General features: G+C 36.4%; 3 protein-coding genes across 5 annotated transcripts; all 3 read left to right on the forward strand.

The window, feature by feature from the left end:
* The first annotated feature begins 391 nt into the window (after nt 1–391).
* Nucleotides 392–3,643, forward strand: LOC122020419 (fatty acid desaturase DES3-like). The gene is made up of 8 exons (XM_042578342.1): nt 392–814; nt 892–981; nt 1,064–1,130; nt 2,269–2,361; nt 2,435–2,623; nt 2,729–2,809; nt 3,013–3,150; nt 3,262–3,643. Exons 1-8 carry the CDS (start codon nt 537–539, stop codon nt 3,451–3,453), a joined length of 1,128 nt encoding a protein of 375 aa, XP_042434276.1. The 5' UTR covers nt 392–536; the 3' UTR covers nt 3,454–3,643.
* A 2,394-nt stretch (nt 3,644–6,037) lies between these two features.
* LOC122020066 (calcium-dependent protein kinase 16-like) lies at nt 6,038–11,235 on the forward strand. 3 transcript variants are annotated; one of them, XM_042577796.1, is made up of 8 exons: nt 6,038–6,339; nt 6,440–7,170; nt 8,252–8,395; nt 8,548–8,700; nt 9,166–9,281; nt 9,363–9,530; nt 10,514–10,744; nt 10,821–11,235. In XM_042577796.1, the coding sequence occupies exons 2-8, from the start codon at nt 6,516–6,518 to the stop codon at nt 10,980–10,982; spliced, it is 1,629 nt and encodes a 542-aa protein (XP_042433730.1). In that variant the 5' UTR covers nt 6,038–6,339; nt 6,440–6,515; the 3' UTR covers nt 10,983–11,235. The 3 variants fall into 3 exon arrangements, with proteins under 3 accessions (XP_042433730.1, XP_042433729.1, XP_042433731.1); XM_042577795.1 differs by having other exon boundaries at nt 6,458–7,170; XM_042577797.1 differs by having other exon boundaries at nt 6,491–7,170.
* A 1,089-nt stretch (nt 11,236–12,324) lies between these two features.
* LOC122018713 lies at nt 12,325–14,609 on the forward strand. Its single transcript, XM_042576112.1, has 2 exons — nt 12,325–12,478; nt 14,154–14,609. The coding sequence occupies exon 2, from the start codon at nt 14,159–14,161 to the stop codon at nt 14,324–14,326; it is 168 nt and encodes a 55-aa protein (XP_042432046.1). The 5' UTR covers nt 12,325–12,478; nt 14,154–14,158; the 3' UTR covers nt 14,327–14,609.
* Nucleotides 14,610–16,236: the final 1,627 nt, after the last annotated feature.

The following is a 16,236-nucleotide window of genomic DNA, read 5'->3' on the forward strand; positions in this document are numbered from 1 at the left end:
AATGATACATCCCCTAAATCATAAAAAAAAAAGTGGCCTAATAGATATGTCCTCGGTGTTAAAGGTATTTTTTCCAAAAAAAAATATTTTGACATTTCCAAAAAAACAAAACAACGTACCTGAAATAAAGAGGAATTCATTCCCAAACGAACGGTTCCCCGTTGTCTCGTTCTCGAGGGATTCGCCTACACGGTCCCAGACAGCATCCAGAGAAATGCGGGGCGGGCGAACTAATTGTCTGCCACGTTTCTCTCGACGGGTGGAGAGTAAATCCTGGACCCCGACTCAGACAGTGCGAGAGCGGGAAAAAAGGTGGGATTCAGAGCGATCAAAGGGGCCCGCGCGCGCGCATGGATCGGAACTCACGAGCGGTCGAACGGACGGTGTCGAACCCACGACGGTCGTTAAATGCCTTCGCCCGTCGGCGCACCACTGACCACCCCCGATTCGCTCCTCGCCATCGCCGCGGCAGCCAACCGGATCTTGGACTCCTCCTCCTCTGCACGCCCATCGCCTCCGCCGAGCCGACGAGCAGCATGTCCGAGAAGCGCGAAGCGAAGGGGGTCGCGGGGCGAGGGGATTTCGAGCCCGGGAAGCCTCCGCCGTTCCGGATCGGCGACATCCGGGCCGCCATTCCTGGGCATTGTTGGGTGAGGGATCCGTGGCGATCGATGAGCTATGTCCTCCGCGACGCCGTTGTCATCGCCGCTCTCGCGTTCTGCGCCGCCTACCTCGATAGCTGGGCCTTCTGGCCGCTCTATTGGTTCGCCCAGGGAACCATGTTCTGGGCCGTCTTCGTTCTCGGCCACGATTGGTACGTGCCCTCGCTATTCCCCTGGTCTACATTTCGAATGCAACCTAATTAATCGACGACACGACTTGCGGCGGCAGTGGCCATGGAAGTTTCTCCGACATCCCGTGGCTCAACAACGTGGTGGGACATTTGCTTCACTCCAGCATTCTCGTGCCATACCATGGATGGTAAGTTTTCTCATTCCGACAAATTGGCCTCTATTTCTCTGAATCAGATTTGTAAATCTGAAACACACACACACACAAACAGGAGGATTAGCCACAAGACTCATCACCAGAACCATGGGAATGTGGACAAGGATGAATCTTGGCACCCGGTCAGTTCTTCTCTTTCTTCTTTGAACAGTGTAAAATTTGTGTGTTTTCATGGTTGCTTCATACTGTTCTGTTTCTACTTCTCGTAAACTTCAATCTACATTGATTCTGTATCTGTTTGCAATCTAGTGTTTCATATATGTATAAACACATCATGTTACATAGTCTCAGAACCCTTAAAAAAAATGGAATTAGAGGATTGTTTTCCAAATTCTTCAGATCTAAGAAATACAAATGGGAAGAAAAACGAAAGATGTAGATGAAGCAACTGCAGGATAAGTTTTGCTACTATTTTTCTTACACTTGATCAGAAAAATAATTCTATACCATAATCCCTTTTCTTGGTCTTTTTTTTTCCAAGCAAGATTTTCTTTATTTTTTGAAAGGAAAAAAAAATTTCCGTTCTGCTACTGATTGAAGGAAACAAAATTCATGGCTATCTGCTTTGATATGTTTTTGTTTGTTCCTTTCATGTGTTCCTTTTCTGTTGTTCTTGGTGAGTGTGTGTGGCCTGTGCTTCTTTTACACCAAAGACATAGTGAAAAAGAAAGTGTAAAAACCCTATCAAGGTTGCTATAGCTACCGCATCATTGCCTGCTCTGCCCCAAATAATTGACACGGAAAAGAATATTGAATCTTCATTTTCTACCATCCTGGTCTATAGACAGATAAGTGTTTAAGTCAATTATGATCATCATGCATGCTATGTGACTCAAGAATTTAGTTCTGATTGAAAATGTTCAGCTTCCATTGTGCAAACGAAATCTTGCCCCCTCATCAGTCCTATGGCAAAAGAAATAATATATCCCAGGACAACTTTGCAGTGAGTGATACAATCAAGAAAAGAAATACATCCATGTTCCATTACCATATCACTGACACTGGGCAAAGAGGTGCGTGGTGTTGTCATTGATATAATGACATAGTCAGAACCTCCATGCATGTGCATGCTTGTTTTCTGGGTGACGGAATCATTTTCTTTCATTGCAAGGAACTAATAATGTTTGCCTTTTTACTTGAAAAAATGACTGTAAGGCAAGAAATTGATGACGGTATCAATCTAAGAAAATGTGAAATCAAGTTCTTTCTCTTTTGATGTGTTATCAAGGGCAACATTTAAGAAGCCTTTCTTTGCTGCAGTTACCTGAGAAGGTCTACAGGGAATTGAATTCGACTAGCAAAAAGATGCGGTTTACTGTACCATTTCCCTTGTTTGCTTTCCCTGTATACTTGGTGAGTCAGTTAGATTTCATTGATTTTCTCTTTTAGATTCTTACTTTTCTCATGCGTTCTTATAACCCAAAAGATGAGGAGGACCCCTGGAAGGGAGGAAGGCTCCCATTTCCTACCGAGCAGCGGCTTGTTTGATCCCAAAGATGAACTAGACGTAGTGGTATCTACCACATGCTGGTCAGCCATGGTTTCCTTGCTTGTGTGTCTATCCTGGGTATATGGCCCCCTTCCGGTGCTCAAATTGTATGGCCTACCATATTTGGTAAGAGCATTCAGACAAACACAAAAAAAGATCACTCAAAATTGTTAAGAAATCTGGGTAAAAATTGCAAAGGTTTATTATTAACCTGCAAATTCTTTTGATCAGGTCTTTGTTATGTGGCTAGATTTGGTCACTTATTTGCACCATCATGGCCACAGCGAGAAGCTCCCCTGGTACCGTGGCAACGTAAGTTTTTATACATTATTTTACTATTAAATAAACACAAATGAGCTTTATCGAACACCATGCTTATTCACTAACGTCGGGGTCATTTGTAGTCTTAGCTAGAAAAACCTAAAATGCATCTCTTCACACCCAAATCACATAAATATATATAATTACAAATCTAATATCATCCCAAACTCACATCACCTTCTTCCATCTTTTAGGAATGGAGCTACCTGCGAGGAGGATTAACAACCATTGACAGGGACTACGGTTGGATCAATAACATCCACCATGACATTGGAACTCATGTCGTACACCACCTCTTTCCCCAGATCCCACATTACAATCTAATTGAAGCAGTAAGCTCAAAGTTTGATTAGTTCATAAAACATTTTAGAAGATTAATGGTATAATTGTGCATGTCCATCAAACACACAATAACCTGTTTTCGGACCTGTATTTTGCTTCAGACAAAGGCTGCAAAGCCTGTGCTCGGTGAGTTCTACCGAGAACCCGAGAAGTCTGGGCCTCTTCCTCTGCATCTCTTGGGGGTCCTACTGAGAAGCTTGAGAATGGATCACTTTGTTAGCGACGAGGGGGACGTTGTCTTCTACCAAACTGACCCTCATCTGCTCAGTGGCAAGAAACACAAATCCATGTGAAGAGGAAAAAAAAGAAGACAAACATCAATCTGAAATTATAGTCTGGTGATATGGAACAGCACAAGACTCATCTGGCATCAGATGTATCCTCATTCTTCATTCTTTTTGATACGGGATTAGTTGAATCATGTACCCTTTTTCCAATAATTATTTTGACAGTTTTGAAATGACAAATAGATTTTCACTCGAAATGTTCCTGTGACATTAGTAATTCTTTCTAAAAGAAAGTCATCTTCTTCAATTTTCCTTTTAACTCCAACTAACCAATGTATTCACTAAGATATTTGATATTCCTACTTGCTATTATTCAATGATAGCTAGTCATGTGTCAAAAGGCCTTGCCTTATCCCAACCAAGCAAAAGGGAAGAGTTTTTTTTTTTTTAATATTTCTCTCTTTGAATTGAATGTAGAGTAAAGAAAGGAAGGCTCCTTTAATATAGGACAAAGGCTCCTTTATTTTATCTCAAAAGTGTTTATTTTATTTCGAGCAATCCAAAGATGCTCATATATAAAGTTGCAAAGAGTATTTGTTTAAAACCAGACAAAAGAACTCATAGAGAAAGTGTGTCATGAGTAAAGGAGTCTAAAAGACCATTTATATTAAGAAAAATTATTTGATTGACCAAAGCACCATCAAATCAATTCATGAAAAACTATCAAATCGATTCATGAAACAAAATCTATTTAGTAGACCGATGGTCCTTGGACCAAAGCGATAATAGTTGGAAATCATTATTTTGGACCTTTTAGGTAACTTTCATTTTTACCTTGGCATTTATTTATATATTACCGTTCATTTTACTAAATTATAAATAGTAGGTTAGTATGTTTTTTCTACCATATCCATTTAGTTAATTTATCCAATGACTAGTTCAATCAACTCACCAAACACAAACCATTCATTTAAAATATTTAACCAGTAAAATTGTTCAATGTCCAATGTTAATAGTAATTTTGATCTGATATAATAATTTAGCGTAATTTTAATTAAATTAGAATAATCTTAATCAATTAAAAGATACTTTAATATAATAATGCCTCTTGAAGTATTAATTGTGATCGAGTAAAATAATTGGGTAAAAATAAAAAGGACGATCTAAATTATAAAAATAATTCCTTTTTTCAAAAAAAACTAAAAAAAAAATCTAGCAGATATTTTATTTCCAAAATATTCCTTATGCAATATTGTTATAACAACTACCGATAGCTTCTTTAAGATGGTGTATTTTCAGCATTATTATAGTTGTTATGCATGATTAGCAATAATAATATATAGAAATTATTTTATAGTTGCTACTACATGCGGGCCGAGAGATGGTCAATGGGGTTAACTGAGTTTATCATTTTTTTATTAAATAATTGTTACAAGCAATCGACTATAAGTTGATCGTATGATTTACCATCCTTTACATAACCTGAGGACGGGCTGTGAAAGACACCTGAAATGAGCGTAATCATCTTTTGTTATATAACTGTTTTAGTGTTATTTTGAGACATTTAAAATAATTTAACCAAGTTAATAAAAAAAATATTTTGATGTAATAGTGTTAGAGTTTAAGTAACTTCTACAATATAACAATTGATGATGTTAGAATGTATCCATGTTTAATTCTCGGTATCCCAATATCTCCAGTTAGTGAAAAATAGTTGCTTGGTCAAATCAAGAAGTATAACCTGTGCTAGTCTTACAAAATTGATGATGTTCGAATGCAGCAATTTGACGACTAAGAAAATTTCAATACTTTTATAATTACATATGTAGAGATAATTACAAGTTATGATTCAATTATAAATTTTTTCATGCTATAAATTCTATTACAGACATTCAGTAAATGAGTTCAAGACTATTGAAATATAATATGCACTAAAATAGTGAATCTGTATTTATCAAATAAATAATAAAATTATAAGACAATCTCGTAGAGCATCCCTCAAGATCTAATAATAACAATATTATATTAAGCGTTATATTTTGTAGCAACTATCCAATAACTTCTACGCATTGTATCACTAAAAATAAGGATATTATTAGAATAAAATACTTATAAGTAGGCCCTTTTGTTTTTTTTTAAAAAGGACATCCTTTTGATTTACTTAATTTGAGATGTTTTTTTTAATATTTTTTTAAAAATATTTTTAAAATTTTTTTAAAATAAAACAATATATCATTTATATATATATATATATATATATATATATATATATATATATATATATATATTAGCATTGGATGCTCATTTGAGATAATAAAAAATAATGTCCTTTTCAATACTTGAGAATATCAATAAGAGGGAAGGAATTATGGGAGAAACTCTATCGACAAATTTTGTTTTGGTAAAAAAATGAAAAAAAAAACATATAATAGTAGGTTGTTTTGGAAGAATGCTCATAAATTTGTTCCAAAGACTCACATGTGCTTGGCGACAAAGAACATCAACTTTTTTCCAAGGACACATCTTGGTGTCCGTTCCATTGAACGTTCTAACAAAATAACCTCCCGATTTATCAGAAATTGGTTGGTTTCCATCCAAAAAAAATTTAAATTTTTGGGGGACCAATTTAAATATCTCCGCATCTGGCTTGGATGATGACTCTCTGCGTCAACATCATCACTCTCGGTCGCTCGGAACCCTTCGAGCACGCAAAACAAGGGAGACGACGGAACGCGGCCGGCAAATGTGCTCACTCAACTCCACATTCTGTGCTGAACCAAGCCGATGAAGGCGTCGCCATGGCAGATTCATGAATCTCCCCGGTAACTCTACTTACCAGCGCAGGCACAGTTACGGAGGAGGAGAAGTTTACCCGCTGGGAAAGGTGAAACCTTGGCTACCTCGTGGCTCGCAGTGCCACTTGCACGCGCTTTCCCGGTTCCCGACAAAAAGGTTCCAGCTTCCCCCAATCTAGGCTTCTCAGTTCCTCCGTCCTTTAGGAAAATGGAAAAAATGTTTTTTTTTTCTTTTCGGTGTTGTTCATGGAGATTAGTTTGATGTGAAACCCTAGCCATCTCCGCGCTGTTTGATTGCTTTCTTCAAGTTGAGGGACCGGATCCGGGGTCGGGATGGGCAACTGTTGCCTTTCGCCGGAGGCCGTCACGCGGGAGGACGTCGGGAGCTTTCCTCGCTCGCACCACGATCCCGGCGGCCGACCAGCCGCCGCCAAGAACCACCGCCACAGCAGCGGAGTACACTCCAAGCGGATGACGGTGCTTGGAGGTGACGCCAGGCCGGTGTGCGGGATCGAGGAGAAGTACGCGCTGGACCGCGAGCTCGGCCGCGGGGAGTTCGGGGTGACCTACCTCTGCATGGATCGCGGCACCGGGGAGCTGCTCGCGTGCAAGTCGATCTCGAAGCGGAAGCTGCGGACGGCGGTCGACTTGGAGGACGTGCGGCGGGAGGTCGCCATAATGCAGCACCTGCCGAGGAGCACCAGCATCGTGAGCCTCCGGGAGGCTTGCGAGGATGATGGCGCCGTGCATTTGGTCATGGAGCTGTGCGAGGGTGGGGAGCTTTTCGACCGCATTGTAGCGAGGGGCCACTACTCGGAGCGTGCCGCGGCAGTCGTTATGAGGACCATTGTTGAGGTCGTGCAGCTGTGCCATCGCCACGGTGTGATCCACCGCGACCTGAAGCCAGAAAATTTCTTGTTTGCAAACAAGAAGGAGAATTCGCCATTGAAGGCCATTGACTTTGGTTTGTCCATTTTTTTCCAGCCTGGTGAGCATTTCCATACTGGATTTTGTGCGCTTAACATAAAATCTAGTGGAGCGCATCCACATTGCTTGCGGATTTCCAGTTTTCAAATGCTACTACACTATGCACTTGCCCATTTATTCTGAATTTTTCAATTTTATTGTTGACAAATCATGTAAGAGGTTCTACTGAATAGATTTTTCAGTGATTTTTAATTATAAACTTTCTTGTTTATTTTTTCTTGTGAAGTTTCTCTTTATTGCCATTTCTGTATATATAAAACTCACCTTTTTCTATGCTTTCTATCTTTGAGTTGGTTGTCTCAAACAACAACTATTCATGGGTACTCAAGGATGTAGATTATTTTTTGCACTTTTGGGATTAATTTGTACCTAAATATGCAGAAAAAAAGAGTTTGTTTTATGTGCAACATAGATTACTGCCACACTGCGTGAATAAAACAAATTCCATGTTGGCTACAGACAGATCCCAGAAATGGATGTCAACATGAGTTAAAGTATTCCAACATAAATAAAAGTACTTTTTGTTTGGATTACTTAGTTCCACACTGCCAATGTGTGTGACTTTGCTTGTTTTAGCATTGGTTCTCCACCTGACTGCCTATAAACCCAATGGAAAGGGTAGCTCTCTGACTTAACATGAAACCAAAGCAAGTTTGGGCGTGTCAAACCTTAAAAAAGATGTGTATGGCTATCTTTAGCCTTATCAAGTTGGAAGGTGTGGGAGCGTTAAGAGATTGCTTGGCCCAACATGATTAGTTTGTATATATCTGTCTTGTTTAGTTGAGTAAGGGTCACCTCCGCTATCTATGTGTCTAGTTATTTTGGGTTGAAGAAACTTGAGCTTTTACACTGATAGTAGTTGTAAATGATCAAGAATTCAGTTCTCCTGAAATTCTTTCTAAATAACATAGTGATTTTTATCTGATAACCTTTATTCTTGTTATCCCGTGTTTGTATTATTAATCGTAGTTAATAAGTGAACCCTCTCTGGAACATATTTGTAATGCACCTTGGCCTAGATATACAAGTTACCATAAGAATGGGCTCTTTAATATCTTTCCTACTGCTTTCTCCAATTTCAGGTGAAAGATTTTCTGAGATTGTTGGGAGCCCATATTACATGGCTCCAGAAGTTCTAAAGAGGAATTATGGACCAGAGATTGATATATGGAGTGCTGGAGTTATACTCTACATCCTTCTGTGTGGAGTTCCTCCATTTTGGGCTGGTCATATTTACTTTGTACCATTTATTATTACTACAATTTCAAGCTATATATATATTTTTTGCAAATATCTATAAATCCATTTTTTATTTTCATTTCCTATTTCTGTGGGAACAATCTTCTGTCTAACAAGAGATATGGTGTCTGATTCGCAGAAACTGAACAGGGAGTTGCACAAGCCATTCTTAGGGGCGCAATTGATTTCAAACGTGAACCATGGCCTAGTATTTCAGATAGTGCTAAAAGTCTAATTCGCCAGATGTTGGAGCCTGAACCCAAGCTTCGGTTAACTGCAAAGCAAGTGCTTGGTACATGACATTATGCTGTTATTCACAATTAATATTATGAGAAGGCATGCTAATTTCTATTTATAATGTTATTGTATCTAAATAAATAGACAATGTGATGTTCTAACTGTAGGAAGCTCCAGAACTGCAAGCTCATGTTGTCTAGTTCAGTGCCTTTATGTTCTCTATTGTGCCTAAGGACATAAACTGTTAATATAGGGTTAATATGTCCTTAAAAAAGATTGCCTTGCCATCCCACCATCATGTTAGTTGTTGAGGACTGGTTAATATGTCAAATGCAATTGGTTCTTGCCATCTTTTTAAAGGAATGTATCAAAGCAATTTGAGATTTTGAGATGCCCCTTATCTTGAACGGTTGTTCATTATTCCTTAAGTTTGATATCCAGTTTTTTCTATTTTTTTAATCAGGGCTGTTGTTTCTTTTTTATACTGAATTTCTTCTTATACTAATCTTTTTTCTTGCAGAGCATCCATGGCTTCAAAATGCAAAGACAGCCCCAAATGTGCCTCTTGGTGATGTTGTCAAGTCAAGGCTTAAACAATTTTCAAGGATGAATAGATTCAAAAGGAGAGCTTTAAGGGTCTGTTGCACTGCCACTGGTAGTTAGCATGGAAGTTTTTGAATGCTTAAGAATAATTGACTTTGGTTAAATTCTGATTAGGTTATTGCTGATCACTTATCTACTGAAGAAGTTGAAGATATTAAAGAAATGTTCAGAATAATGGACACCGACAATGATGGCATTGTCTCCCATGATGAACTAAAAAATGGGCTTGCTAAATTTGGATCGCACCTTGTAGAGTCTGAAGTGCAGATGCTTATTAAAGCTGTAAGTAACATTTAAATGCCCACTTCGTTGAATATAAGACAGTTTTGAAAGTAGTTTGATGAGAATTTGAACCTATTTGTCTGTTGTGTACAGTTTCTTTTGTTGCACATGATATTGGCATAACTAGATGTGGACCAAGTAACTTCTGTATATAAATTTAACCTGATGATCGAACCTTCTCAATGGAATGGCTAAATGAACCAAAGCATACATGTATTAGTCCTGGGGATCCTGTATATCTCATGATCTATCTCCATGTTGATATTTTGGAACGTCTTGAGTTTGGCTTAACCATAGATTGGAATTAGCATATAGGTTACCTATTTGCTTTGTCCTCTCAATTCAGATTTGGTAGTGATAGAATATCATTGAGTGTGTTTGTTCTTCATTACACATTTCTTTTCCCTTTTTAAATTAGTGCGAAATCTATGCTATAAATCAGAAACTTGAACATGACACAGAAAATTATGAACCACTGGCATATCATTGTCATGTGTTGTGCCTAGGTCGCACCGTCAAGATCTGGTCTTGGCATGACTTGTTTGGAGCTGATCGATCCATTTCCCTTCTTGTTTCCAAGCAAGCCTAAGTATACACTTCTGCTCAAGAATAAGTGCTAACTATACGATTAGACCTTGAATAAAATAATTTCAAGCATCGAACATATTTAAAAGGATTTGTTTAGCCTTAAATATTCTGAAAATCTGGAAGATGCATCAGTCATTTATTTACTTTTCAGTGTTAAACTTAGTTTCTTGTTCATTATTTTGTTTGGATTCTAAGAAACTCTGAGATTTATATAGCTCATAGATATTGAAGCAAGCTTATGCGGAGTGATAAACCTTAACAAAAAACTACGCCAAAGGACGGATCGATGATTACAGAAATGTGCTCAATGATTGTTCACTTCCTTCTTTTTATCTGGTACTCTTCTTGCATGGAGAAAGTTTACTCCAGATCTCATAATTTCAATTTGCTGATAGGTTGATACAAACGGAAAAGGTGTACTAGATTACGGTGAATTTTTAGCTGTATCGCTTCATTTGCAAAGAATGGCAAATGATGAGCATCTCAGGAGGGCCTTTTCATATTTTGACAAAGATGGGAATGGCTTTATCGAAGTCAAGGAGCTTCACCAGGCACTCGCGGAAGATGGAGCTCCTGATAGCATGGACGTAGCAAAGGATATTCTGCAAGAAGTAGACACTGATAAGGTATATATCTGTCTCATTTTCATCGGTGTCAGACTTCATCTCCCTCTCCAACAAGCCAGGCATTGTGTGATCGCAGGATGGGAAAATCAGCTACGATGAATTTGTGGCGATGATGAAGACCGGAACCGATTGGAGGAAGGCTTCGCGGCACTATTCGAGAGGAAGATTCAACAGCCTGAGCGTCAAACTGATGAAAGATGGTTCCCTAAATTCGAGCAGTGATCAACAGTTGAGTTAATCGCCCGAACTGTTGTTGCTGCCTTAACACTTCATTCATTCTGTTTTTGTTGGATGGGATTTGTTTTGACGCAACCCTTCGATATGTTTGCTGTGTAATTAACTTCAAGCCATAACGGTAGATGTGCAGTCCGTAGAGTGCTTGTTGCTGTGTGCAAGTTCCACTCTGGTGTCTTTTTAGTTTTATTCAAAGTTGTAACATAAGGAAAGATGTGGTAAAAATCTATTGCATTATTTTCGAGGTTGTTAGACGATGCCTTTTTCTTGTGTCCTGGTCGATTCCACTAGGTATCAATGAAAATTTTATTTAAAATTTTATTTGGTTTAGGGAATTGATAATTCTCGAGTAATAATTCATGTTTGATACGTTAGTAAAAGGGTAAGTAAAAGGGACGTATAATTTGAAATCCAAAAATCTTGGAAAATTATTTTCATTATGGGGTTAATGAAATTTTTTATTCAAAATATTTTGAATAAGAGAAAAATTGTGATAAAAAAATATAAAGAAAAAAAATATATATATATAAAATAAAATAAAAATTTTAAAAAAAATAAAAAATATATAAAAAATTTAAAATTTTTTAAAAAATACAAAAAAACATAAAAATTTTTAAAAATAATTAAAAATTGGAAAAAATAAAAAAACATACAAATAGAAAAATTGTAATTTTTTTTTTAAAAAACGTAACAAATAATAAAAAAACATAAAAAATTAAAAAATATATATAAAAAATAGGAAAAAAAACATAAAAAATAAAAAAATTAGGAAAAAAAATGTAAAAAATAAAAAAAAGAAGGCCAAAAGAAATAAAAAAAACTTTAAAATTTTTTTAAAAAATTTAAAAAAAGAAAAAAAATAAAAATAACACATAAAAATAAAGAAAAATGTGAAAAAGAAAAAATATGGTTAGTTTTATAATTAAGGATAATATAGTAAAATATTAAACTAGATTATTCATTAAAAACTTTAGACAAATAAATTTATGTTGCATTTACTTAAATTGAACCAAACAATATTTGTTATGTTTTATTCCTCATAATTTTGATTATATGATTATTTGATAATCATATAATTAAAATTATATATAATAATTTAAACCAAACAGCTAAATAAAGGGTTTGTCCGAAGTTATCTCGGTGACATCTCTCAATGTCTAAGTCATTATGGGATTACGGTTAATGTAAAATATATATTATTAAATGAATTTGGCTAGCAAAAAAAAAATCAAAAATCAAACAAGTGGGCGTGACCGCGTGAGGCTGATTCGGATCGTAGTTGTCTGATCCAGATCCGACCCGTTTGAGGGTTAAGAACTGCCCAGTTCTCTGTTGTCGCTGACATCAAATTTTGCAAACGAATCGGCGGTGGGGTGGCGGCGACGCCGGTTTCTGTCCGTCTCGTCTTCTTGTTTCCTGTCCATTATCTACTTCTCTGCACGGTCAATCTACCCGACGCTTTACTGAAATTTCGTCGATCGGCCTCTCGCTCGAAAGCAGGTTTCGATTCGATATGATTCGATGTGTATTTTCATAGAGAACTTGTTTTTTAATTTGGAAAAATTCCGAAAAAGGGTAAGAGGTGAGCTTGGATGGCTGTTCTGGAATCGAGTAACTCTAATTTGAGTTCCGGTTAGGGCTCTGCCATTTGAAGAACTAGTTCCTCATTCGGATCTGGAAAGGAAGTAAGATTGTCTGTCTGATCGGAACCTTTATGTAGTCATAAACCTTGTAAGCTATAGGTATTCCCTCACGGGACAAAGAAGTCATAATGTTTTGTTGTTCTTGCTGATTATAGGTTCTTTGAGGTTGTGAATTTTAGGCATATTGTTGCAAGCATGAGGGTGGAATTTTTTCAGACGAAATAAAATGCAATCACCTAACAAAGTTTTAGACTTCATGGCCATCTCTGGTTTTACCAATTAATAGGACAAATCCAGATCATGTGATCCTTTTTGTTGAAGCAGCCAGCAGAGGGCTTGTAGTAGGTAGTTGCATCTGGTTTTCTTTTTGTCAGATTAAATGTATGTCTTCTGTCAAGATTCTGTTTTCTGGTACATGATCCCGAAAATGATTGCAGAATTTTGTTAGGAAAAAGAATTTTTAAGTCTCTCAGTCATCAATTATTTACCTGTAAATCTACTCCTAGTTCAATGAGCAGAGTACTGTTTTGGGGATATCTTTTGATCACATATATTCCTGACAACTTGAACAATAGTTAGCCATTGCTATAGAAAATCAATCCTATTTGATGATTTTTCAAATGTTTACGGGGTCATTCATGTTTGTGTCCCATTCAAAATTCACATTCAAAAAATAGTCTAATATTTATAGCAAAGTGGAATTCAACCAAAATCGGTGATGCAAAGTTTTCTTCTCTAAACTCCAACAGAAATTGAATAGCTATTCTTTACAAATTTGGGGTATTTTTTTTTTTTCCTTATATGCTTATGTATCTCTTAATATTGGTAAGAAGGTTTTATCACAATCTTTTGTGTCAAGCAAAAAAGAAAAAAAACCAACGACAACTATAACACTTTCTATTTATTTGGCAGAAATGTAAATCACATGCTTATTCCTTAGATTGCTTGTGGAATGAATCATGGATCGCGTTGAATAAGGATTAAAGTAGAATGAAGGGTGGGTTTTTGTTTTGATTCTTGTAATTGGTTTAATCAGATTGGAAGAGTATAGTGAATGGAAAGATTGGTATTATTGATTACCAAAAATAGCCTTTTGTTTTGCATATTTTGGAATGCTTATTCGAGATGTTATGCTAATTGAAATAAAACCTTCATTCTAGTGAATTGAACTTGTTTGACATAAGTCCATAATGAGATAGCTACTATTGAAATGAATTCACGGCATTGTTTTCATTTGGGAAATCATCACCTCAAGTTCACCCACAACTTGTCTTGCCAATGATAGAAAATTCTCGTGGTTAATGATAGATTCTAAAATATCGACTGTTTTGCATGCAATCAGATTTTTTATCTCGGTATGGATGTTGATCTCAAATCCATCATATTGTTAGGCATTATTTGTCTCTTTTTGATATGATCTGATCTACATCATTGTCATTAGGCACTGCTGCCGCCACCATGATCTCTTCTGAGTTGCGGCTTTAAGAACACTTATTAATCTTTCATTTCCTTTTTCTGACTTTGCATTACAGATAAGATGGGGATAATCAGAGGTAGTTTCTGCTTTCTAGTGGGGACTGGCTGTGGAATGTACATTGCCCAGAATTACAATGTTCCGAACATAAAGAGACTCATAAATACATATATGTTTGTGGCAAAGCACATAGAAGAAACCTACAGGAAGTCTAAGAAAGATGACGACTAACTAGCAGGGAAGTGACATTTTCATTGATATTGAATTACCAGATTTTCCATGACAGCATACCTGTAGGATAGTCGAAGATCATTACAATTCAGCTGATCATGATTTGGTAAGAAAATACTTTTGCACTTCTTATCTTTCTTAGTATTTATGCTATAGTATGCTTCACTTCTTAAGTTCTTATCTTTCTGACTTGTCGTATGGATGATGAATTATGAGCTTCACGCTGTAAAAATTTTCGTTTGTTGCGAATCAAATGTTAATCATTTTTCCGCCTTGATCACAATTCTGAGTCATTTATGGTTAAAGTTGTAAATTTTCAGTAAATTCTATCGGATGCAAGCTTTCATTGCTTCCTTGCTCTACGATTCCATGGCCTGTAACTTTGAGATTATATGGTAAAATTTGGTGGCTGAGTCTACCAGTCCACCCTCTTTGCCCATGTTATTTGGTTGGCTAAAAAATACTCATAGTACCACCATCCTCATCATATTTTTCTTCTTTTTTTCCCCTCTCTAATTGTTATAAAAAAAAGAGAAGAAAAAAATAGAAAGCAAAAGAATGCAGAGAAGAAAAAAAAATTGATCTCTTTCAAAAAAGGAAAAAAATGAGGGGAAAAAAGGGGAGATAAATGTTGAATAAGAAAAACTCTTCTGGGCATTAAGATATTTGAAGCTTTCATTATATTTTCCTGCTATAAATCTAGTTGGACTCTACAAGATCTATCAAAATCCACCATTTAGAAAATGCTAACAATTTAGGTAAACCAACTTTGACATTTGGTTATTTTAAATAGTTATTCCTGATTTGTTTACAAGTTTGGATACATCTATATTCAGATGTAATGTGTTCGAATTTGTAAAAAGTCACTGTGCTTCATTTCCTTTTATTTTAAATCAAAGTTGATTTTTTATTCTTTTATGTTTATTCACTCTGATATTTGGGGCATCCTAAGAGTTCCAACATTAGAGGGGGATGGAAAGCCACGTTGATTTGTTACCTTTGATTACTTAACTGTGTTGAAACCTAAATTTGCAAAGTGATAATGGTGGGGAATAATATAGTTCTAAACTCTAATAATTTTTGAACTTTCATGGTTCAATTCATCAGATTAGTTGTCTCGATATATTTTAGCAAAATGGTGTGGTTGAACTCAAGAAGAAACATTTATTCGAGGTTGTTCTTGCTTTCCTAATTGAAGGCCAAATCCAATTATGTGCCATCTCATTCCATCAACTCCAAAGCATCCTTCGACGTTGTTATCTCAACAGTCCCAAACCTATCTCTTATGTATTCAGATGTTTTGTCTATGTTCATCTTCACAAGCACCAATGTTTTTGTTGGATATGTTATTCATAAAAAAAAGATATAGGTGTTATCATCTCTTATTAATTGTATCATGATGAAATTAAAACTCTTTGTGCATTAAAACATTTATAGTATCGTGATGGCTCTCGGGACTAGGGTGTAGTGGTAGGGTATTTAGATTATCATCTAGATATTTGCGGTTTGATTTTTAATTATTGGGGTTCAATTAAAGTCTCATATTGAAAAGATTTGGTAAAGATCATGGGGTTAAAATGATGCATGATATCTCCATTAGCATGAGATCTTTTAGGAAGAGTCCAAGAGTAAAGTTATGAGGGTCTATGCTCAAAATGGACAATATCATGTCATTGTGGAGATATGTGGACATCCTTTGGGCACAACCATAGTTTGTAGAATCGCGATCCTACGCAGGATCGATTTAGGGTCAGGATCGGATCGGTCAGGATCGGATCGTAGAATCGTACGATCCTACCAAAAACCCTTAAAATTTTATCATACATGATTAATAATTAGAAAAAATACTTAAAAAACTCATTTACATATAAATAAATAACTAATTTTGTATATATATGCAATTATTTACA

The sequence above is a fragment of the Zingiber officinale genome, chromosome 9A, assembly GCF_018446385.1.
Source record: "Zingiber officinale cultivar Zhangliang chromosome 9A, Zo_v1.1, whole genome shotgun sequence".
Lineage (NCBI taxonomy): Eukaryota > Viridiplantae > Streptophyta > Magnoliopsida > Zingiberales > Zingiberaceae > Zingiber > Zingiber officinale.